The sequence below is a fragment of the Peromyscus californicus genome, unplaced genomic scaffold, assembly GCF_007827085.1.
Source record: "Peromyscus californicus insignis strain IS unplaced genomic scaffold, ASM782708v3 Scaffold_3__1_contigs__length_106647218, whole genome shotgun sequence".
In the NCBI taxonomy this organism is placed as follows: Eukaryota; Metazoa; Chordata; class Mammalia; order Rodentia; family Cricetidae; genus Peromyscus; species Peromyscus californicus.
Window position 1 is genome coordinate 21,461,629 of NW_026294551.1, and position 24,642 is coordinate 21,486,270.

The 24,642-nt window shown below is 47.8% G+C and overlaps 1 protein-coding gene across 1 annotated transcript; it reads right to left on the reverse strand.

Annotated features, from left to right (window-relative positions):
- Positions 1-15,705: 15,705 nt before the first annotated feature.
- Positions 15,706-16,756, reverse strand: LOC128121524 (glyceraldehyde-3-phosphate dehydrogenase-like). The gene has a single exon (XM_052756282.1). It carries the CDS (start codon positions 16,739-16,741, stop codon positions 15,740-15,742), a length of 1,002 nt encoding a protein of 333 aa, XP_052612242.1. The 5' UTR covers positions 16,742-16,756; the 3' UTR covers positions 15,706-15,739.
- Between the last annotated feature and the right edge of the window lie 7,886 nt (positions 16,757-24,642).

The following is a 24,642-nucleotide window of genomic DNA, read 5'->3' on the forward strand; positions in this document are numbered from 1 at the left end:
AAAGAAAGAACCTCATTTTCTCCCTTTCACTAGTTTTTAAATGAACTTTTTAATTGATTCTTTTTCAAGATTTATTTTTTATTTTTTATTTTTTATTTTTTTATTTTTTGGTTTTTCGAGACAGGGTTTCTCTGTGTAGCTTTGCGCCTTTCCTGGAACTCACTTGGTAGCCCAAGCTGGCCTCGAACTCACAGAGATCCGCCTGGCTCTGCCTCCCGAGTGCTGGGATTAAAGGCGTGCGCCACCACTGCCCGGCTTCAAGATTTATTTTTAATTATGTTTATGTGTATGTGTCTGTATGTGGTTGTGTGCGTGAGTGTGAAGTTGGGGTTTCCCGCAGCTGTGGGCTACCGTGTGGGCCCTGGGAACTGGACTTGCATCCTCTGCAGGAGTAGGGCATGCTCTCAACCCCTGAGACATCTTTCTAGCCCCTCCCTCTATTCTTGCCATCTCCTTTTTAAAATAATTCTCCTGTTCAATTTAACCAACATTTCCCGAGCTTCATGCCCCACCGATCCACAGGCATTCCATGCTAAATCCTGGCTAATCCTTGGGGCACTGGCAGTCTAGGGGGTGGGGGTGAGGGCAGGGAGCCAGACATAGCGACCAACACTGAGGGCTCTTTGTATTGAAATTGTCTCTTATTTGTACAAATGCCAGCAGGCCCCTTACGGGTCCTCAATGGTGAGGACTCTGAACATATAAACACCAGCTGGAAGGTTCCAGTGAAAGCTGAGAAATACCAAGGATGGAAAATGGCTTGGACCTCTCTTTGTTAGGTACACTAACCAGCAGGGACACTGGGCATTTTTTTCTCCAGGCAACCAGAAGTTTGGGAAGAAAAGTCTGGCCCACCCTTAAATAGCACAATGTCCTGGCTGTCACCTTCTCCAGAGTGAGGCTGACTCATCCCTTCAGGTTTACTTACCAGCAGGAGAGCCAAGAGAGGAAGCAGTGTGGTTCTCCACACACACCAGCCGAAATTGTGTTTACTACCAAAAAGAAATTCTGGTTTTATTTGAAGCTGAATCCTCTATTCTGTCTGGGACTCGGCTCTATTGAGAGAGGGGCTTCTTTTACTTTATAAATAGTACTAGAATAAGTCTTATTTACAAATTGTAGCCAGGATACAGCTCACAGATGTTTCTGACCTGTAGGTTGGTAACGCTGAAGGGTGTGGGTCAGGTCAAAACTGCAAGATAAACAGCTGTGTGTGTGTGTGTGTGTGTGTGTGTGTGTGTGTGTGTGTGTGTGTGTGTGTGTGGTGTGTGATGTGTGTGGTGTGTTTTAAAACAGTGTCCGCAGCCAAGGCTGACTTTAAATTCTGTCGCCAAGAATGACCTTGAACGACCTCCACCTCCTGAGTGCTGGAATTGGTTTTGTACCACCACCACCTTTGGCTTGTGGAAAGCTAGGCAAGCACACCTCCAAACAAGCTACAACCCCAGCCATATAGTTTAATTTTTTGTTTTCTTTACAACTTTAGGTGGGTTTCTTTTTCCTCTCTCCCACCAAGTGATCGATGGGGGAGGCGTTTCGTGGTGGACTGTGGAAACTGGCTGGTTCAGCTGCTGTCACCTTCAGAGTGAGTGACCCAGTTCATTCGCCAGAAAAACAAGTCGGGGCTCCAGGTGGAGGTGGGTTAATGATTGTTAGCCAGCGAAAATGGCTGACTTATCTCGGGTTCGGTGGGAAAGTTCAGGTCGAGGACCTTGAACTGTGCACCTGTTGACCAGGCAGCAGGAGTCTGGCTCTCAGGAAGGGCTGGACATTCTGTCCACTGAAAAATACCCAAAGGTGTTTTGCTCCACTGCAAACGACTGAGAGAGCCCACTGTTCACTCCCTTCCTCCTGCCAGCCCAGGATCTGCCTTCTCTCCAAATCAAAACACTCCCAAGTCCCCTTCCCCCAAAAGAGTGGGTGTTTCTGCCAGGATAATCAACCAGTTCCCTCAGGGACAGATGGCAGACTCTTTCCCAGCACAACCTTTGGTGATGCCAAACTTAAGGAACATTTCTCCTGTCAAATTTGGTCCTTCCTGGTAGCCATTGAATTTGGCTGGTGGTGAATTCCTGGGGTTTTTCTCTTCCCACAGTATGTAGCTCCCTCTGAAAGTGTCTCCCATGAGGACAAGCCTGATCTATTTCTTTTAAAACCCAGGACCTTGTACATGCGAATACATATGCAGCACACCCTCTGCCACAGAGCTAACAAATATATAAATAGGGTTCTGTTTTGAAAACTGAAATTTTGTCAGTTGGGTGCAATGGCCTGCACCCCTAGTCCCAGCTACTCAGGAGGCTGAGGCAGGTGGATCGCCTGAGCTCAAGCAGTTCAGGGCCAGCCTGAGCAACAAGTCCTGGTCTCTTAAAGAGAGAAAAAAACAAAATAAAAAAAAACAGAAAAGCCCTTCTCCCAAAAAAACCTAACGATTCAGGTTGAGATGAACAGCAGGGAAAGGTGGTGCTAACAAGCCCAAGGACCTGAGTTCAATCCCCAGGACTCAGCAACCTGACTGTGCAGGGCATTCTCTAACCTTCACATGCAGCCCCCCCCCCAATAAATAAATGTATCTTCAAAAATGAATTCACACCAGGCTGTGGGGTGCAAACTTTCAATCCCAGCACTCGGGAGGCAGAGGCAGGCAGATCTCTGTGAGTTTGAGGCCAGCCTGGTCTACAGAGTGAGTTCCAGGACAGCCAAGGCTGGCAAGCACTGGGTCCCGTAGTACCCTGTCTCAAAAAATCAGGCGGAGGGACAAGAAAGATGTGTCAGCAGTTAAGAGCACTGGCTGCTTTTGCAGAGGATCCAGGTGCTATCCCCAGCACCCACATGGCAGTTCTCAGCCATCCATAACTCCAGGCCAAGGAGATTCAATGTCCTCTTCTGACCTCTGTGGGCACCAGGCACACACATAGTACACATGCATACATGCAGGCAAAACACTCATGCACATCAAATAAAATAATATAACTAAAAATGTTTTAAGTAAAGATAAAAAAAATAAGGCAGAAGGTGGTAGAAGAGGACACCTGACGTTTGCCTCTGACCTCCACATGCATATGCGTGGGCCAGTGCACCCTCACACACACACATGTGCACACACAATGCATACACCACGCACCCACAGACACAATAAATAAAGTGTAGGAAATGTAAGGGCACATCCTGATAAGTGGCAGCAACACAGCATGAGAAGCCGTCAAAGATGATGCCAAGGGTGCCAGGCTCAGTGCCCATGGGATGGCAAAGAAGAAAGGGTTCCCTTCCAAAGCAACTAAGCCTGGAGGAAAAACAGATCTGGAAGGAACTTGTAGGTGTGGGGGATGTGCGGGACATCTGGGGAGCGTCTCCCTAGAAGCTAACACACGCACACACACACACACACACACACACACACACACACACACACACACTGACTGCTGAGGCAGAGCAGAGCTCGGAGCCGCCGCCACCTTGAACCCAGCGAACACAGTCAAACACGCCACATGTGGTTAGGTGATTAAGAGAGGAAGCAGGATGCAGGAGGGCCAGTGAGCTTTGACAACAAAGAGGGCATAGTCATCTTCCCACAGAGCAGAGAAGGTCAAGGGCACTTGGGATTCACCGTGAGAGGAGAGCCACAGGCATCTTGCTATGGGGGTTTCCGGTTGGAGAGTTCCCCTGGAGTCTTGTGACCTCTTTGTGCTCCACACCTTCCAAAGAGAAGAGGCTTCAAGTGTCGCTCACTCCGCGGCTGTCAAGGCAGGGCCTTGTGCTCCAAGGCCCTATCGTTGAGCTAAATGGTAGCTAAGAGCATCCCAACCCCAAGAGGCTTAAAACCTGAAAAACAAAAAGGAACACCCTTTCCCTGTCTGCCCTTCTAGAAGGGAGGCAGGTTAGGCTCTCTTGGCCCGGCTTCCCTTTCCTCCACCCCATGGTACACTGTGGACACCTGGAGAACCACCTGCTGGTCTTTCACTTCCTAGCTGAGGCCTGCTGTGTTTTCCCATCTAAAAATAGCCGCACACAGGCCACTTATCTCAGGGGACCTCCCTAACCTCACTGTTTGTTTTCCTGACAGCTTAGGACCTCACCTCTTCCCTTCCAAGCCTGAGAGAACTCTCAGGGTGTGGGGGGTGTTAAATGGTCCTCAATTAGCCGGGCGGTGGTGGCGCACGCCTTTAATCCCAGCACTCGGGAGGCAGAGCCAGGCGGATCTCTGTGAGTTCGAGGCCAGCCTGGGCTACCAAGTGAGTTCCAGGAAAGGCGCAAAGCTACACAGAGAAACCCTGTCTCGAAAAACCAAAAAAAAAAAAAAAAAAAAAAAAAAAAAAATGGTCCTCAATTGCTAATTTCCTAATGATGTTTCCGGCTGGCCGCCAGGAAAAGAGCAGGAGGAAGTATTCCGATGGACAGGGGTGTCTGCTTGAGATGAAACCCTCCCAGCTTCTGGAGGAATTGATGAAAGGCGACAAGGACAGAGTTAGGGGCACAGAAAGCTCACTGGGCAGGGCAGGCGCCAGGTGGGGGCTTCTGTCGAATCATGTGCCCTTTAGATCTGATCTGGTTCCAGGAGCCTCAGCATCCAGATGTCCTGGGATCATGGAAGGAGGACTGGCTTCACAGGGCATTCACAGGGCATTCACAGGGCATTCACAGGGCATTCACGTAACCCTTTGTAGTTTTTCACTTAATTGTGTGAATTCTTTTGTTGGTTTGTTTGCTTGCTTGTTTTATTTTTTCGAGACGGAGTTTCTCTGTGTAACCCTGGTTGTCCTGGAACTTGCTCTGTAGACCCCAGGCTGGCCTTGAACTTACAGAGATCTGTCTACCTCAGCCTCCCGAGTGCTGGAATTAAATATGTGAATCACCTAGTCAGGTGGTGGTAGTGCAGCCTTTTAATCCCAGCACTCGGGAGGCAGAGGCAGGAGGATCTTTATGAGCTCAAGGTCAGCCTGGCCTACAGAGCGGGTTCCAGGGCTACACACAGAAACCCTGTCTCAAACAAACAAAGATGTGCCTGGCTATAGGCTATTCCAGTAACTGTGCAAGCAATCACTCTGAAAACAGTGGCCTAGAACAACACACCCATTTACCTTGCTCACAACTCTCACGGTAGGCAATCTAGGCTGAGCTCAGCTGGGCAGTTCTTCTGCTGGATTTTCCTGGGTTCGCTGACAAGGCTGCAGCTATCTGGCTATCGGACAGGGTCTGGGTTATCCAGAGTGGCTTTATGTATGTGTCTCGTGGCTGTGGTTATGGCAACATGTCTCCTGTCGGCTTTCCACTGTGGTCTGAGATGCCAACCACAGGCCAAAGAGAGCAAGCCCTCATGGGCAAAATGCTTCTCAGGTCTTTTCCTGCATCAGTTCGATTGTGTGTGTGTGTGTGTGTGTGTGTGTGTGTGTGTGATGTACATATGCTTGCTTGTGCGGACCAGATGTCCAGTGTCTTCCTCAACCGGTCTCTATTATTTTTTTACATTTATTTGTTGTGTATGGGGAAGGGGTGGGCACAGCCACGGCGTGAGTGTGGAGGCAGAGGACAACTTGTGGCAACTGTTTATCTCCTTCCGCCATTCGGGTTCTGGAGGTCAAACAAGTCTCTCGACTTGGCAGCAAGCACTTTTACTCAGTGACCCACCTGGCCGGCCCTCCACTTTATTTTCTGGAGACAGTCTCCCACTGGAACTGGACCTCACTAATTGGCTGGGCTAGCTGGTCAATGAGCTCTAGAGGTCTACCTGTCTCTGCCTCGGCTGAAGCTCTGGAGTTATAGGAGCGCACCATGCTGGTGACTCTGAGGATCAGAACTCAGGTTTCCACACTCGCCTGACAAGCACTTTACAACTGAGCCATCTCCCCAGCCTGCTGCCTCCCTTTTGCCAATGTCCCGTTAGCTAAGGCAAGTCACAAGACCAGACCCATATTTAAAGGAGAAAGACATAAAGATCATGCTCCGACAAGAAGAGAGACACCATCCGAGGCAAAGGGGCCTGGGCCAGGGCTAAGATGAATGCGTTCTCCACCAGCTGAACAACACACCACACTGGGCACCTGGTAGGTGAGCAGAACTCAATTTTAGAAATGGAAAGAGATGCTCAAAGTAGACGGAAAAGGATTGAGGCATAAACAAAACAATTTCAATGCAGGCTTGAATGTGACCAGTGCCCCAAGGTAGGACCGGTTAAGTGCTAGAGAAGTCTGGGTCAGAGAACTCCTTTAGGCAGGGGTGACGGTCACTGTGTTGGGAAGGCTTAATTAGCTTGACCTTAAATACGGTTAGAATCTGGACACGTGGAAATGATATTCTGGGTGGAGAGAAAAGCAAAGTTAGGGACAAATGGGGCCATGAAGCAAGGACTTTAGGGAACAAGACTGAAAAGATAACCTGGGATCCGACCATGAGCGAACTTGGCCTTGAATTTCATTCTGTATCTGTAGGCAATGGGAGCCACTGAATGCTTTTTTGGATGATGAGTGAAAAGATCGACATTATGGAAAGCCTCTCTTGCTAATGGTTAGAGTGGGGAGTGAGAGGGGAGTGGACAGTCCTCAGGTAGTGAAGGAACTAGAGGGCCAGAGAGAAAGCAGGGCTAGGGTGATGACTCGGTGGGTAACATGCTTGCTTGCACAGCATGGTAACCTGAGACCTGGTCCCCAACATCCATGCAAGCTGAGATTTCATCTGTAATCCTAGCACTGAGGTCCCAGAACAGATACAGATGGATCCCGGCAACTCATTTGTCTTGAAAAACCAAAAAGAAAAAAAAAAAGAAAGAAAGAAGAAAGAAATAGCCTATAGATGCTGGTTAATAAAGTTAATTAATAGTTACATGCACTGAACATTTACTGTGTTCAGGACTATTTTGGGGAAATGCATGAATTAATTCACTTAACTCTCATAAAAATCCTGAAGTAGGTTTTATTACTGTTCCCATTCCATAGGTGATAAAATTGAGGTACAAGGGTATTGAGTAACTCGTCCTAGGTCATATTGACTGGATCCAAATCCTAGCAGTGTAACTCCAGAGACACCCTGTAAACCACTGTACCCCATTGCTCCTGCTTGTTCAGAGTGAGAAAACAGCAGCATATTGAATGCTGTCTCTAAAGCCCTCTCCCCACCTTACAGATTTGATGAGTGCTTGGTGAACAGAAAACGGTGGTCCAATTCCTCCATTCCTGCTCTGCTCTCCATGGTCTCTTGGATCTATCTCCAAGTTCAGGGTTCCTTCTGAGCTGGGTGAAGGACTTTTCTGTTCATATGAACTTGCTCATACCCGACATCCCAGGATCCTCTGGCATCACCTCCTTCCTGCACCCTTTGCTGGGCACAAGCTCAGATAATTCCACACTCCTCTGGGAAGGAAGTGCTTGGGCTTGGCAAGGCCATGCTGCCCTTTGGCCGGGTGTACTAGATTGATGGTGCAACCGTGGTGGTTTTTATTCACCGGGATCTTTGGACTTCCACTCTTCATGAGGGAGTCAAAACAGGAAACAGATGTGAAATGCCTTTTTAAAGTTTAAGACGAAAGTTATGTGAACGTAACAATGACTAGTGTCTGTTCCAATTTCAGTAGAGATGCATTTGAGCTTCCTTAAATGGGTGCGATACCATGCTGGGCACTGTCACCAAGTCTGATTGGATATGGCTTGCTTCGAAAACCTCCAATTCGTGTGTGTGTGTGTGTGTGTGTGTGTGTGTGTGTGTGTGTGTGTGTGTGTGTAGATCTGAGGTCACCCTTATGTACCATGTATCCTGTTGTAACTTTTAAATTACATTTATTGATTTATCTGTAGGCACAGGTATGTGTGCACATATGCCGTGGCACACGTGTGGAACTTAGAGGACAGCTTGCAGGGGTCAGTTCTCTTTTCCACCATGGGGGACCCAGGAATCAAACTTAGGTTGACAGGCTTGGAGGCAAGTACCTTGACCTGCCTAGTCATCCTGCAGGCCCTGACCTTGTTTTCTGACACATTATTTTTTTTTTTTTTTACTGGCCCAGTCTTGCCAAGTAGGGTATGGTTGTTTTTCATCAAATTCAGTACTGCCCCTTAAACAACGGGTGCCTAATCAGCAATTGCAGCCCTGAAGCTACCAGTATGTAGCCATAGCCAGGAGGGAATTCTGTTCCCCCGGGCACTGGCTAACCATGGCCTTTAAAGGGAACTTTTGCAGCTCTCTATCCCTCTAAAGAACTCAGGATTCAAAGGTTGAGGTGAAATTCTGCTTGCTCAGGGAGGCTGAAGAGCAAGTAGCTAACCTCTCCTTTCTTGTGGCTCCCCCAAAACAGGACGTCCTTCTGCTCAGCCCCCACTTAAGAACCCCAGCTACACATGGTTCCTCCCTACCACTTCCTGTCAGCTAGTTGCTGACTCAGCCTCCTGACCCCAGGTTAATTTTGTTTAATCAAACAAATGTAACACATCTTTGCATCATTAAACAAATGTTCCACAGCATAAACCAATGTAACACATCTTAAATTAATATTCCACAACAGGGTATGTTTGCTAGCCACCAATCTGCCTGTCTCCACCTCCCTAGTGCTAGTATTATTAAAAGTATAAACTACCACAGTGGCTGGAGAGCTGCTTCAGCAGTTAAGAGCACTGGCTGCTCTTGCAGAGGACAGGAGTTCAATTCCCAGCACCCACAGGCTTTAGTGGAAGAAGAAGGTGGCATCACGTGGAGAAGGAAGGAAAAGAGAAAGGCCATGAGGGGAAGGTGGCGAGGGGAGCGCTCGGGCAGAGGGGAGTAGATGGATGGGAGAACCTGCCCAGTGGAGGCAGGAGGCCTGGAACCCGCAGGATGTGTACCAGGCTTTTTCTCTGGGGCCACCCACCAGCTCCCAAATCATGACACCGAGACTTATTATTAGTTTGGGATGCTCGGCCTAGCTTAGGCTCCTTTCTGGCTAGCTCTTTTAATTTAAGCTAACCTGTTTCTCTTCATCTACCTTCTGCCTTGGGCTTATTACCTTCCTTTCTTCTGTCTTCCTTTCACTGCATCTCTATGTCTGTCTGTCTGTCTGGCATCTGCCTGGCTTCTTGCCCTGAGTGTGTCCCTCATTCTCTCTTCCTCTCATTCTTCTGGTTCCCCTCTCCTGCCTAGCTATTGGCCATTAAGCTCTTTATTAAACCAGTCAGAGGCAGGGTGGAACAAATGCAACACATCTTTACAAAATTAAACAAACGCGGCATAAACAAAAGTAACACATCTTTACACAGTTAAAGGGATATTCTGCAGCATAAACAAATGTAACATGTCTTTGCCCAGTTAAAATAATATTCCATGAGGATGGGTCAGGGGGCTAGAGAGTAAGGTGCTGAACCCCCACACGTGGGAAGCTCTGAAGACTTAAAGGAACAGTCGGCCAAGGAAATATTGTAGGAGGGAAGGTTGGAACTCACTTACATTATACCTGCCTCTGGGGCTGGGGATATAGCTCAGTTGGTAGAGAGCTTGCCTACCGTGCATGAAGCCATGGGTTCCATCCCTAGGGCTGCATAAACCTGGTGTGGTGGTGTATGTGTGTAACCCCACCACTGAGGAGGTAGAGGCAAAAGGTAGACAAGGTAGATGTTCAAGGCCACTTGAAGCTACCTAGTGAATTGGAGGCCATGCTGGGCTACCTGAGATTTATTTTAAAAAATGATAACCTGTGCTCTGAGTATGAGATGTGAGAACTGCATCTGGTTAGTGTGTCAGCACAAGTCAGTGGATGTCTGCAGGATAGTTCAACCATTTCTGGATGAAATCACTTTAGTTCAAAGGAGGCCCTGAGTCAGAATCTAAATTCATCTCTGCATCTAGGATTGTCTTTTAGGGAGTATCTGGATTCACCCAAGCAACCCCCAAAAGCCCAATTTGTTTATTCACAGAAACTGTCAGATTAAGCGCACTGATTTCAACGAACCACTTATTTCCAAGAGAGAAGGAAGCAAGGCATGGGAGACAGATCAGTGTAAAAAAGGTGCTTCCTGCTCGAGCCTGGTTCAATCCCTGGAACCAGCTTAAAAGCAGAAGGAGAGAATCTGTAGCAAGCTTTCTTTTCGGACTTTCTTGGACCACCAGCCCACAAATAATGACACAGAGACTTATTATTAATTAATTGGCCTTTAGCTTAGGCTTTTCCCCAAATAGCTCTTGTAACTCAAATCAACCTGTTTCCATTAATCTACAATCTGCCACGTGGCTTTTACCTCTCCTCCATTCTGTAGTTCTGACTTGCTCTGCATCTCGCTGGTGTCTCTGCCCCTCTTCCTCCCAGAGTCATCTTACTCTCCCCGGAAGTCCCACCTATTCTCTCCTGCCTTGCTATTGGCCATTTAGCTCTTGATTTAACAAATCAGAAGGTGCCTTAGGCAGAGATACATCTTTAGAGTGTAAATAAAGATTCTACAACAAGAATTGACTTCACAAAGTTGTCCTCTGACCCCCACATGTGCACCAGGATGCGCGGGCATGTGTGCGCGCGCGCGAGCCACACACACACACACACATACACACATACACACACACACACACACACACACACACACACACACACACACACACACACAGTGATTTAGATGAGAAGTTCCCCATATTCTCAGGCATTTGAACACTTAGTCCCCAGTTGATGATGCTGTTTTGGAGGCTTAGCCAGTGTGGCTCTGCTGGAGAAGTGTGTGTCTATTGTGACTGTTTTAAATGCACCAGACTGGGATGTTGCATTCAGTAGAGTGTTTGTGTAGCATGCACAAGGCCCTAGTTTCATCCCCAGTCCGAAATAAATCAGGCATGGTGGTATATGTCTGTAATCCCAGCAAACACCTATAAGCCCACAATCTAAATTCTTCCAGTAGTAATATTTTCCTATTTTTGCTTCAGTGAATCTTGCTTTACCATTTATATCCATCTATCTTCCATCCATCCATTCATCTATCCATTTATTATCCATCCATTCATCTATCATCTATCATCCATCCATTCATCTATCCATCTGCCATCCATCCAATCTTCTATCCAACATACATCTGGTAGTCTTCATTTTGATCAGCTCAAGATCCACCAGTGAGGATGTGTACGTCTCTTTCACCCACAGGAGGCAGAGCACTGTGAAGCCCTCTTTTCAGTCTACTTCCCCAGTCTTTGAGACTCATCACTCACTCCCCGCCCTCCATCAAGACCTCTCTATAGAGTTGTTCTGGGGAGCAGCTCAGCAGCGAGGCTCACCAGTGACCCACTTATTGCTATGGCTGCTGTTCAGGTACAGGGAGAGTTTGTTTTGACATATCTCTCCGTTTTGAAAAGATTTATTTCCTTTGTTATATGTGTATGAGTGTTTTGCCTACATGAATGAATGTGCACCACATGCATGCAGCTTTTAAAGAGGCCAGAAGAGGGCACTAAATCCTCTGGAACTAGAGTTACAAGTGGTTGTGAGTTGACATGTAGGCGCTGGGGACCAAGTGTGGGACCTCTATGAGAGCAGCAAATGCTGTTATCTGTTGTTGGTTGTTTTTGCTCTAATGGGGGGCCTGCCATTCAGCTCCCAAATAAATCACAGAGGCTTTTTCTTACTTATGAATGCCCGGCCTTAGCTTGACTTGTTTCTAGCTGGCTTTTCTTATCTTAAATTATCCAGTCACCCTTATGTCTCTGGGCTTTTTCCATCATCTTACTTCTGTAAATCTTACTTTTACCTTGTGGCTTGCTGTGTAGTTGGGTGGCTGGCCCCTGGAGTCTTCCTCCTTCTCTGGCTATTCTTTTTCTTGTCCCAGATTCTCCTTCTCTATATTCTCTCTGCCTGTCAGCCCTGCCTATCCTTTCTCCTGCCTTGCTATTGGCTGTTCAGTTCTTTATTAGACCACCAGATGTTTTAGACGGGCACAGTAACACAGCTTCATAGAGTTAAACAAATGCAACATAAACAAAGTAACACACCTTTAAAAAAATATTCTACAACAGTTATCTACTGAGCCATCTCTCCAGCTTCTGATATAACCTACTGATGTGGTTCAGGAAGGCCTGGAACTCATTATAAAGTTCAGGTGAGCCTCAAACTTATGATCTTCCTGCCTCAGCTTTCCAAATACAGAGATTCCACGTGTGAGCCACCACACCCAGCTACATCATCTAATTTTACCATTCATTTATTATAAGTGTGTGTGTGTGTGTGTGTGTGTGTGTGTGTGTGTGTGTGCACAAAAGCATGTATAAGGATGTCATAGAATAACTCTATGGATTTGATTCTCTCCTTCCATCTTGTGGTGATATATTGTGTACCCTAATAAAATTTGCAGGAAAATCAGAAAACAGAACAAGCCATTAGATTAAACATAGAGGCCAGGCAATGGTAGCACACACCTTTAATCTTAGCACTCGGGAGGCAGAGATCAGTATGGATCTCTGTGAGTTCAAAGCCACCCTGGACTATATGAAATTGACTCAGTCTAGGAGCGAAACAGAGCCAGGCAGTGGTGGCACACACCTTTAATCCCAGTACTTGGGAGTCACATGTCTTTAATCCCAGCACTTGAGATCTCATGCCTTTGCTTGGGAAGCACACACACCTTTAATCCCAGGAAGTGATGGCTGGGCAGAGAAAGGTATATAAGGTGTGAGGAGACAGGAACTATAGGTCTTTTCAGGCTGAGGAATTCTAGAGGTAAGAGGTGGTTGTGGCTTGTTCCTTTGTCTCTCTGATCTTTCAACATTTACCCCAATATCTAGCTATGGGTTTTTATTATAAGACCGATTAGATTTTGTGTTACTGTTGGTTTTATGCAGTGGTGCAGTGTTATTCATTAAGCGGCACTGTTACCACGCGAGAAAAGCCACGAGGTATGACAAAATCCACTGTCAGAGTTTTATTAGGAGAAGGGATCAGGCCTGTGGAAGATATGTGCAGGGAGTCGGGGGAGGAGAAGAAGGAGGAATCTGTGATCCACTTTTTTTTTTTTTTTTTTTTTGGTTTTTCGAGACAGGGTTTCTCTGTGTAGCTTTGCGCCTTTCCTGGATCTCACTCTGTAGTCCAGGCTGGCCTCGAACTCACAGAGATCCACCTGGCTCTGCCTCCCGAGTGCTGGGATTAAAGGCGTGTGCCACCACCGCCCGGCCGTGATCCACTTTTTATGGATTCCCCTGCACATGCACATATGGGTTTACGGAGTTATGCCTCATATGTGCATAGATTGCGTGATGACCACGCTGCACGCAAATTATGGGACCACACAGCATACAGATTACCTAGGACGTAAAGCTCTGGAGTGACTAAGCATCTGAACAGTGCATGTGTGGTCATGTAGCTGGGGGAGTGGCCAGGAATTCCAACAGTTACACCACCTCTGTGTGAATTCCTAGGACTAATCTCCTTTCTAGGGCAGCTCTCTATGGAAGACCATATAGTCAATATCCAGATGCTCTGAGCAGGCACAGGACATCGATAATAGGGTTAGAGGGCCACCGTGGTGCTCCACAGTCCCTTCTTGCATATAGGAGGGGTGAGGCAGGGACTCCAACACTAGCTCATTCACATTGGGCTAGTGCTGTACATCAAGGAATACAATGCCAGTGCCTCCTGGGCAGATGGGGGAGGGAGGTCCTGTTGGGGCCTCTGGTCCGGGCTTCAGCCTTAGCAGGCAGCTACAGCTCCACTGAGAGTTGTGGAGTTGTCCGAGGGCCGAGCCTGGGCTGCACCCCCAAGTCCTGGTCCCAGGTGCTTGGTCAGAAAGCTCACCACAGCTGTCAGCTCCTCAGGGCTCAGGTCTGCAAACAGCTGGCCCTAGTCAGGGTGTGTTGAGGGCTGGGTCATAGGAAGTGTGAAGGAGCCAGGCCCACCTAACTCCCTCTCAATTTTTTTCTTTTATCCCCTGCTCTTCCATCTCCTAGGCCTGTCACCAGAGCCCTAAATAGACAGAAAGAATAAAGAGATCCATAGCTAGACTCCCACCACCTCAGGCTCTGGTTCTGAGTGTAAATAGGAAATAGAAAGGCCAAGTGACAGAAGGGACCTTGGCAAGGGATGCCTCTCTGCCTTGTTAGGGTCCTGGTCTCTGGGTGGCACCACCAGAAAACAGGAGCCTGGGTAGAATGACAGGGACAGAGCAGGCAGGTACTGGGGTCAGACCAGGTGCAGGGGGCTTCAAGTGACTCATGGAGGTGCCTCTGTCCTGCTCCAAAGCAACACACGTCGAGCCGGGGTGGGAAGTCATGTGGGCTCCCGGGTAAGCTCTGGAGAACTGCTGGTAGGCAGTCAGCTGCAGTGCGTCGGCTCTAGGGCTCTTCCCTGCCCTCTCTTGGTTACAAGCAAAAGATGTATCTTGCCCTGCACCAGAGCCACAGCTGGATTGCCTCATTCCCACCTTCATCCTCTAGTTTGAAGTACTTCAGGCCAGCCCCCTCCCCCCACCCCACACACACACCCCAGAGCTTTGCTGCTGAGGAAAAGTAATGAGCAGAAGCCCTGGGAGGAGCTGGGCCGCAGGGCTGAGCCTCGTCCTTTCATGGAAGCCTGAGAGTTCTAGGCATCGGATAGGAGTGTGTGGTGTGCAGAGCAAGTTGCAAGCTGGATACTTCCTCCATGGGAGCGGGGAGGACACACCAGGTAACTGAAGCACCCTCCTGTCCCCTTGAGCGTGATTGATTGGCAGACCAGGTCAGAGGTCAGATGCACCTGGGGCACTGACCTCCAGGTTAGTTACCCTTTATAGCCAGTGCTTTCAAACAAAATCCTCAGTGAGGGTTCATTGTCAAGTTGATGGACCTGTAATTACTTAGAAGCTAAGCCTCCCAGCACGCCTGTGAAGGATTACTCAGCTTCAGAGCAGCAGGTGTGCTGATTATGTTAATTGAGGCTGAAGACCCACTTGAAAGTAGGTGGCCCCATTTCCTGGGTTTGGGTTGGGACATAGAAAACAAGCAGCAGGAGCGTCCATTCTTCCCTCCCTGCTTTCTGACTGTGGATGTCACAGTGAGCAGCCTCTTCCAGCTCCTGCAGTGCTAACATCACTGCCATGATAGACAGACCAATGGACGGACCGTACCCTGAAGACAAACCCTTCCCTTCTTGAGTCACTGTGATGGCTAAAGTTATGTTTTAAATTTAAATTACCATGCTTAAGGGATCTATAAAACAAAAATATCTCTAACCTGTAAGCCCCCACTTGCCCATGGGCAGATAAAACATGTAAGCCCCATTTGCCCAAGGATAGATAACTTCCTGGAATGCTGGGGGCTGCTGTTCTTATAAAACAGCAAGCCACGTGTTTTCACTTCTGTAAACAAGCTTGGTTACCCCAGCTGCACAGGATGTGCTTGCACACTAGTAGGCAGGAGGTATGCTTGCCCCCAGTTGGATGAAAGTGGGAAGTACACAGCCTTGTGGGTTTTGCCTTTATAAGCTCCTGTCTAATGCAGTTCAGCACCATACCCTGGGAATCCTGAGTATAGACCTGACCAGTGTCCATCATCTTGGCCAGTATTTAATAAAGCTTGCTTCAAGTTTGTCAAGATTGATTAATTTATTATTATTATTATTATTATTATTATTATTATTATTATTATTATTTTGGGGGGTGCAGTGAACTTTATTGATGGTGTTCAAGAGAGTAGGGCTCCCTAAGCCCGTCCTGTTGTTCTGGGGGTCTGGGACGGAAACTGTGAGGGAGATGCTCAGTATCGGGGGCTGAGATGGAACAGGAACTGCTCAGCAGCCGAGGGTCTCTCTTGCTGTCCTTGCTGGGGTGGGTGGTCCAGGGCGGGCTTCTTACTCCTTGGAGGCCATGTAGGCCATGAGGTCCACCACCCTGTTGCTGTAGCCAAATTCATTGTCGTACCAGGAGATGAGCTTCACAAAGTTGTCATTGAGAGCAATGCCAGCCCCAGCATCGAAGGTGGAAGAGTGGGGGTCACTGTTGAAGTCGCAGGAGACAACCTGGTCCTCAGTGTAGCCCAGGATGCCCTTTAGTGGGCCCTCCGACGCCTGCTTCACCACCTTCTTGATGTCGTCATACTTGGCAGGTTTCTGCAGGCGGCATGTCAAATCCACGACGGACACATTGGGGGTGGGAACACGGAAGGCCATGCCCGTGAGCTTCCCATTCAGCTCTGGGATGACCTTGCCCACAGCCTTGGTGGCACCGGTGGATGCAGGGATGATGTTCTGGGCAGCCCCACGGCCATCACACCATAGCTTCCCAGAGGGGCCATCCACGGTTTTCTGGGTGGCAGTGATGGCGTGGACTGTGGTCATGAGTCCTTCCACAATGCCAAAGTTGTCATGGATGACCTTGGCCAGGGGGGCTAAGCACTTGGTGGTGCAGAAAGCATTGCTGATAATCTTGAGTGAGTTGTCGTACTTTTCATGGTTGACACCCATCACAAACATGGGGACGTCAGCAGAAGGGGCGGAGATAATGACCCTTTTGGCCCCGCCCTTCAAGTGTGCCCCAGCCTTCTCCATGGTGGTGAAGACACCAGTGGACTCCACAACGTACTCGGCACCAGCCTCACCCCACTTGATGTTGGCTGGATCTCGCTCCTGGAAGATGGTGATGGCCTTCCCGTTGATGACCAGCTTCCCGTTCTCAGCCTTGACTGTGCCGTTGAACTTGCCATGGGTGGAGTCATACTGGAACATGTAGACCATGTAGTTGAGGTCAATGAAGGGATCATTGATGGCAACAATATCAACTTTGCCAGTCTGGAAGGCAGCCCTGGCAACCAGGTGTCCAATTCGGCCAAATCCGTTCACTCCGACCTTCACCATCGTGTCTCAGGAACGAGGCTGGCACTGCACAGAAAGATGCGGCTGTCTCTGGAACAGGGAGGAGCAGAGAGCCTATTATTTGTTTTTTTGAGACAGGGTTTCTTCGTGTAGTTTTGGTGCCTGTCCTGTATCTTGCTGTGTAGACCAGGCTGGTCTTGAACTCACAGAGATCTGCCTGGCTCTGCCTCCCAAGTGATGGGATTAAAGGCATGTGCCACCACCGCCCAGGCTAATTAATTAATTTTTAATTAAAATTATGGTAGTGGTTTTATTCTTGCTCAATGGGATTAACACCTCTTCAAGTTATTTTATCTCAGCAACAGGGGAAGTAAGCAAGATGCCCTCTGTCTTTGTAAGGGTTTCTATTGCTGTGCAGTACACCATGACCATGGCAACTTTTCTAAAGCAAAACACTTCATTGAGATGGCTCGCTGACAGTTCAGAGGTTTAGTCCATTATCATCATGGCAGGAAGCAAGGCAGCATGCCGACAGACATAATGCTGGAGAAGGAGCTGAGAGTTCTTACATCTTGACTCACAGGCAACAGGAAGTGATCTGAGACACTGGGTGTAGCTTGAGCATATATAAGAATCCAAAGCCCGCCTCCACAGTGACACATTTCCTCCAACAAGACCACACCCACTCCAACAAAGCCACACCTCCTAATAGTGCCACTCCCTTTGGGGGCCATTTTCTTTCAAACCACCACATCCTCTTCCAAGATGGTGCGGAAGCATAGCACATTGGCCCCCATTCCTCATGGCCCTTAGTTGGGGGCTTCTCTGCCAGGTGGTGGACATGTATGAGGCCACTTGAAGGGAATAAAGGTTGTGAGGGCCGTATAAAGGTTCTGACAAAGATGCTAGTGTGGACATCCAGTTGACTTGGTTAAGATATGGGATGTCCAGGAGTTGTACCCAGAGTCCTCCAAAGACCACCAAGAGACCAAATCCAGTGCAAAAGCAAAGCGTCTTTTTATTGTTGCGAGTTAACCTGGGTCTCTGTCTGTCTGACCCAGCAGCTGAGCAGGAGAGACCTTGAGTAGCAATCAAGTGGGTTGTTTTGTTTCATTTTGTTTTGTTTGGTTTTGGTTTTCGAGACAGCATTTCTCTGTGTAGCTTTGTGCCTTTCCTGGAACTCGCTCTGTAGACCAGGCTGACCTCGAATTCACAGAGATCCGCCTGCCTCTGCCTCCCCAGTGCTGGGGGATTAAAGGTGTGCACCACCACTGCCCGGCGAATGCAGGGTTTTTCCGACTCTATATGGTTACAAGTTCAGGATTGGTGATTACTTCAGGTTAGAGACGCTTGGTTTGAACTGACTGGAGAGTTGCAGCTGCAAGGAAATTGCCGTCTCCTCTAGCAATCTATGTTATTGTTATATTTTGCCAGCAGACCCATTTCCTCTGATAGTCAGACATCCCATTTTCATCTGCAGGAAACTCATTCCCTCTGACAGCTACGGTATACAATCTGTAACAGCAGAAGACATCCCATGGGACATATGAGGTACTTTGTTTAGTATGCCAATTATGTTATATCATAGCCTTTAGGTTATAGCAGGAAATGTCTGGTGTGCAGCCCCTAATTGTCTGGATCTAGGGGCAGCGCATCTTCTGATGAGTTTCCCAGGGTCTAAGGGTGGGTTTCCCAGGGCCTGCTGCCCCCAGTCTGACCCTTCTCTAAGATGGCTGCAACCCTGTCATCCTCTCACAGGGACCCCTGAGTAAATAATAAACGTGACTGTTATTATGTAACTGGTAATGTAGCCAGCTCTGGCAAGAAGCCACTTTCGTGTGAAGAGAGTATGTCGCATCTGCCAGCAAGAACCCTGCATCATTTTTAATCTCTCAGTTCATCCACCACCTTCTGTTCTCGGCCCCCAGGCTTAGTTCCGTCACCACTGTCAACGGGACAGCCACATCCTGGGCAGAGGGGCTGAGGGTTCCAGAGATGGGACCTGACTCCCTCGCATAGTTGGAGTGGGGATGGGGTTTATTTTTTACCTGGTGACATGTCCAGGGAGAGATGTTGAGGGGACCTTAAAGACAATGTGTCCGGCTGGCACCGAATGGGAGGCTGTTCTAGTCAGAGGCAAGAGATGAAGCGGACGGCTGTGAAGTGAGGCAGGGCAGGAGACCATGGGAAGCCTCCATGGCTGCTCAAGGTCATTGTAGGAAGATGAGAGCCTGGAACTCCGTCCCGAGGCTGAGCCTTCGCTGTAGTCATCATGTCACTGGCTGGACTTTCGGAACGCTGGTGGCGGTTCCTACTCCTTGTCCTTCAGAGCTGTAGGCATGGGCTCTTTCCAAGGCTGTGAGAAACAGAAACTCTTCCAGTGGGATGGGATTTCCACACAGTTGTCATGTCCCCTGTCTGTCCATCTGTCTATCCATCCATGTGCCTCCCTCCCTCTACAAAGCAGCCCTCTGGTCCTTCAGGAAAGTGGGAATGGGCTTCCCTCTTCCTATCGGTTGAGGATAAGACCACTACTACAGTTTAAAGCCAAATCTGAAGCAAGTTTTAATTAAATACTGGCCAGGTGGATGGGCTCTGGCCAGGTCCATCTCTGAGTTTCCAGGAAATGGCCCAGAATCATATATGGCAAGAGCTTAAGAAGGAAAACCCATAATTCATTGCATTTCCCATCAGGTCCAATCAAGGGCAAGCATCGTGACATATTTCCTGCCTGTGAACCTCCCGCCCACCTGTGATCAAGCACATCCCGTACAGATGGGTCAAACAAACTTGTTTAGGGGAGTGAAAAACCTGTGGCTTGTTATCTCCATAAACAATAGCCTCCAGCATTTCAGGAACTATCATCTGTCCTTGGGCAACCGGCTTGCAGATCAGAGACGTTTTTTGTTTCATGGATCTCTAAGGCATAGTAATTAAAACTTAAAACATGCCGGGTGGTGGTGGCGGCGGCGGCGGCGGCGGCGGCGGCGGCGGCGGCGGCGGCGGCGGCGGCGGCGGCGCACGCCTTTAATCCCAGCACTCGGGAGGCAGAGCCAGGAGGATCTCTGTGAGTTCAAGGCCAGCCTGGACTACCAAGTGAGTTCCAGGAAAGGCGCAAAGCTACACAGAGAAACCCTGTCTCGAAAAACCAAAAAAAAAAAAAAAAAAAAAAAAAAAAAAAAAAAAAAAAAAAAAACTTAAAACATAACTTTGGAGCTCACAATCCGATTTTTGTATTCTGCAGTAGCTCTGGGGTTGGGGTGGGGGGCAGGACTGTATGATAAATATTGTTAATTTAAAACATGGTTTTGGAACACTTGGGGGAGCATTTGGTAAACAAACACAAAATATTTGATAAGTGATTTAGAAAACATGACTGGGTGTAGCCTAGTTGGTGCAGAATTTGCCTAGCATGCACGAAACTCCTGCTCCATCCCCAAGCAACACCAAAAGCAAGCAATGCAGTACATGACTGTAATCCCAGCACTCGGGAGAATGAGGAGTTCCAGGCTATCCTCTGCTACATAGAGTGCTCAAGGCAAGCCTGAGCTACAGGAGACTTGTTCTTCGCTTAAAAAAAAAGTAGTAGACAGGAAGAGGGCGCCATGACAGACACACTTCTGTCATCTCTGATGAGTTCCTTTGATCCTTGTTCATCTCCTTCCGTGGAGGAACCGAGTGGGTATGGAGGACACATGTAGTGAGAGAAATGGGGAAGGGCTTCTACAGTAGAGAAAAGAGGCAGGGAACGGGGAGACTTTGGAGAGCTTCTCTAACACAGGAAAAGCAGGTTACGGGGGAATTCTGAGGGACCCACTAATGATAGTGGGGGATGAGGAACCAAGGCTTGGAGAAGTGACAGCCTCAGAGAGGAGCCCGGTCCCTCCTCCACCACCCCGTTGTCAAGGCAGCGGAAAGGGGCCATCACTATGTCATCTAGAGGAAGCCTCTCACTGCCACCTGTAGCAGCCCAAGTTCTTTTTGCCGAGACCTCTCTCTGCATGTGAACACAAAACACAACCAAGAGAAGAAGACAGAGTTTATTCCTGGGCCAGACGTGCATGACCCTGGCCGGGATTCACGTTGCCTTAAGTAGCATAGCCCAACGTGGAAACCATTTCCTGAAGTTCTCATGGTTACAGACCTAAAGAAGGCCATGACACTCTCGAGTACATTGATGGAAACATCAGGTTAGCGGGATGCAGTGCAGTGAGGAGACCTCTGGTATAGTTAAGGTGCTATGCCACGGTGTTATTCTTAGCTTTTGAGGTGTTGGGTGTTAGTTGTTTGCTAGGTGAATACATCCCCAAAGAGTGAGTTTGGTTGGTTGGTTGGTTTTGTTTTGAGACAGGGTCTCCTGTATCCCAGGCTGGTATTGAGCTCACTACATGATCGAGAATGACCTTGAACTCCTGATGCTCTTGTCTCCACTTTCCAAGTGATGCGATTGTAGGAGTGAGTCACCACACCGAGCTTCAAAGTTTTACCCTATAGTTGCAAAGATGTTAGGCCAAACACACCAGTGGGTAACAGATGGCTCTTAAAGAGACTGAAAGTAGCCCAGGATAACTTAGCTCTGGATCTGCAACATTCCAACTCTCCACAACCGTGAACCAGTCAGTCAGCCTTGTAGAGTCTTTAACACAGATGTTTGATGTGTATGTATATTTGTGAATGTGTTTATGTGTGAGTAAATATAGGTGTGTATATCTGTGAGTGTGTTTGTGTGCTTTTTGTATGTTTGTATGTGTATGTAGACATGTGTTTTGGGTGCATGGGTACATTTGTGTATATATGCCACATATATTTATGTTTTTATTTGTTCACAGTGTGCATGTACTTTTTTGTGTGTGTACATGCATGTGTGTGTGCTTGGCCCCATGTTTATCTTTGCATCTGTGCATGTTCTTTTGTGTTTACTTATACACATGTGTGCTTATGTGTGCATGTATTCATATACACATGTTTCTGCCTCCATGAGTTTGTGTGTGTATGTGTGTGTGTATGCTTATTCAAGTATGTACCCGGTGGGCATGGGCATGTGAGTGGCTGTATGTGTGTGCATGTTGGTGTATGTTTGTGTGTGTGTGTGTGTGTGTGTGTGTGTGTGTGAGTAAGACGCCTAGACAAAGGGCTGTTGTAGAAGAGGGTAGTTTAGGACAGAAAGTCTTACTTAGCCAACACCTAATATCAACAATCTGAAGCATGCAGGAACAATTTTTGGAAAAAATGGAGTGCCAAGGGCACAGACCTGGAAAGAGCTAGAAATCTCTGAAGTCTTCTTAGAAAGAACAAAATTTAAGGAGGAGGAGGAGGAGGAGGCGGCGCGGGAATTCCAGGCAGGAAGGAGCTCCAGGAAGCGCTCTCCTGTTTTCATTGGAGATGTCACTCTGACATTTGCCAAAGCAGTGTCCATGGTTCATGGGTCACCAATGGAAAGACAGCTAGTTGAGGGTAGTTTCCTGAGAACAGGAACTAGATCCATGTGGTGTAGACCACTCTTTGGAGGAAGGGGTGTGTGCAGGTGAAGACAGAGAAATACTCCTGCTCGCTGGAGCTGCAGGGCCAGGCAGAGGCTTGGGATCATGCTGGTCCCTAGGGAAGAGGCAGCCAGTATTGAAGAACCCGAGGTTCTGAGGAAGGAGAGCCACAAGTTCCAGGCCAACCAGGGCTATGCAACAAGCAAGGCCACTCTGAGCCACAGAGACCTTTTCTCAAAAGACCTAAATACATAAATTCAGGAAGAAAATAGTGGATATTCCAGAGGAGCTGAATTGGAGACTTTGCCTCCACAGGCCGGGGAGTTAAGAATTAACAAAAAGAAGAAAAGAAACTGATGGACATAACGGCACACACCTTTAATCCCAGCACTCGGGAAGCAGAGGCAGGTGGGTCTCTGTAAGTTCAAAGCCAGCCTGCTCTACATAGTAAGTTGTAGGCTATCCAGGGCTACATAGTGAAAATAATAATAAAAATTTTAAAAAAGGACTGAAATCCTCCCCACCTCTCAAGGTTTATCCATTTCATGGTTTTCCAGCTACCCTATGTACATTGTGTAAATGTACATGGCAATCAAACCATTTACTGGGAAATCAGCCTCCTGGAAAGGGGAATGATCGGCAGGGAGGCTCTCTCTTTGATCAGCAATTGAACATGCTGTTCTCTGTCTTGGAGCCTCTCCACACTCATCCCTCTGCCCCTGGCAACTTTTGTTTCTCTGTAAGATCAATGTAGACCTCCCATCCTCTAGGACAGTGGTTCTCAATCTTCCTAACCCTGTGACCCTTTAATACCGTTCCTCATGTTGTGGTGATGCCCGAACATAACATTCTTTTCCTTGCTACTTTATAACCGTAGTTTTGCTACTGTAATGAATCATAAGGTAAACATCTGTGTTTTCTGATGGTCTTAGGCGACCCCTATGAAAGGGTTGTTCAACCTCCAAGGGGTTTGTGACTCAGAGGTTGAGAACCATTGCTCTAGGAGGCCTTTCCCAACCCTTCACTATTGCCTTCCTCTATCCTTGATGATAACTGGTACTTTATGAGCTCTCTTTCCCCTGACTGTAGAAATTGTCTTGTCTATTAGTTACTCTCTTCTGTGTTTGGCACTGTATAGCAGGCTGGAGTCCCTGAAGAGAGGCCAGGGGAGGCCATTAGTGAGACTGAAGACTCAGTTGCAGCTAAAAGTCCAGAATTGAAGAGGTCATGGAGAGAAGTTGAAGCTTGGCACCATGTGGCTTGGTACTTCTCTCTCTGAAGAGAGCCCAGGACAGTCTATTGGTGATGGTGCAGCCTAGTTGCAGGGACCCCAGCATTTTGGAGATGCCAGTAGCCTGGGACAACCCCTAGGAACAGCAATAGCTGTGGAGTGGAGCCATTCTGAGTCCATGAGACAAATTGTGTGTGCCATAGATGGTGGAGCCAGAGAAGTGTGACTGCCCAAGTTGTCTGAAGCCCAGAAGATTGTGAGTGGATCCCACACATTGGATACTGAGTTATTTACACTGTTGGAGTTTGGTTTTGCTTTGTTCAGATTGCGACTGTGTCCTGGTTCCTCCTCCCTAGAGTAAGAAAGCATTTAACATATTTTCCATTTTATGGGAGTCTACAGTTAAGAAGCATTGGAATTTTACAGAGACTTTGGATGTTTTAGAGAGGCCTGGAACTTTGAAAGAGATTTTGGATGTTTTAAAGGGACCAAACTTTTAAAGTATTTGAATTTATAGACTGTGGAACTTTAAAGCTATACTATGTTTCATATTGTCATATTAACATTAACATGCCATCTTGGGGACAAATGGAAATGGAAAGGTTGTAGTTGAATAGGGACGTGTTTGTGTGTCAAGTTGAGGAGTCAGTTGTGTTGATTAGTTTTACATCAGTTTGACTGCAGCGATTTGGGAAGAGGGACTCTCATTGAGAAAATGCCTCCCCAATACTGGCCTAGAAGCAAGTCTGTAGTGCATTTTCTCAATTAGTGATAGATGTGGGAGGACCCAGCCCATTGTGGGTGATGCCACCCATGGGCTCGGGGTCCTGGTTGCTTTAAGAAAAGCTGACTGATGCTGGGTGGTAGTGGTGGTGCACACCTTTAATCTCAGCACTCGGGAGGCAGAGTTGGATGAGTCTCTGTGAGTTCGAGTCCAGCCTGGTCTACAGAGTGAGTTCCAGGACAGCCAGGGTTACACCAAAAAATCCTGTCTTGAAAAACCAAAAAAAAAGAAAAAGAAAAAAAAGAAAGAAAGAAAGGAAAGACAAGCAGATTGAGCAAGCCAGTAAGCACCTCTCCCCCTTGGTCTCTGCATCAGTTCTTACCTCCATGTTCCTGTCTTGAGTTCCTGTCCTGACTTCTCCGGATGGTGGATTATGAACCATGAGCTTAAATAAGCACTTTCTTCCTCAAGTTGCTTTTGGTAATGATATTTTATCACAGTGATAGAA

What these genes read in the sequence shown, in the direction of transcription:
- LOC128121524 (XM_052756282.1), bottom strand. Translation starts at nt 16,741, where the DNA reads ATGGTGAAGGTCGGAGTGAACGGATTTGGCCGAATTGGACACCTGGTT.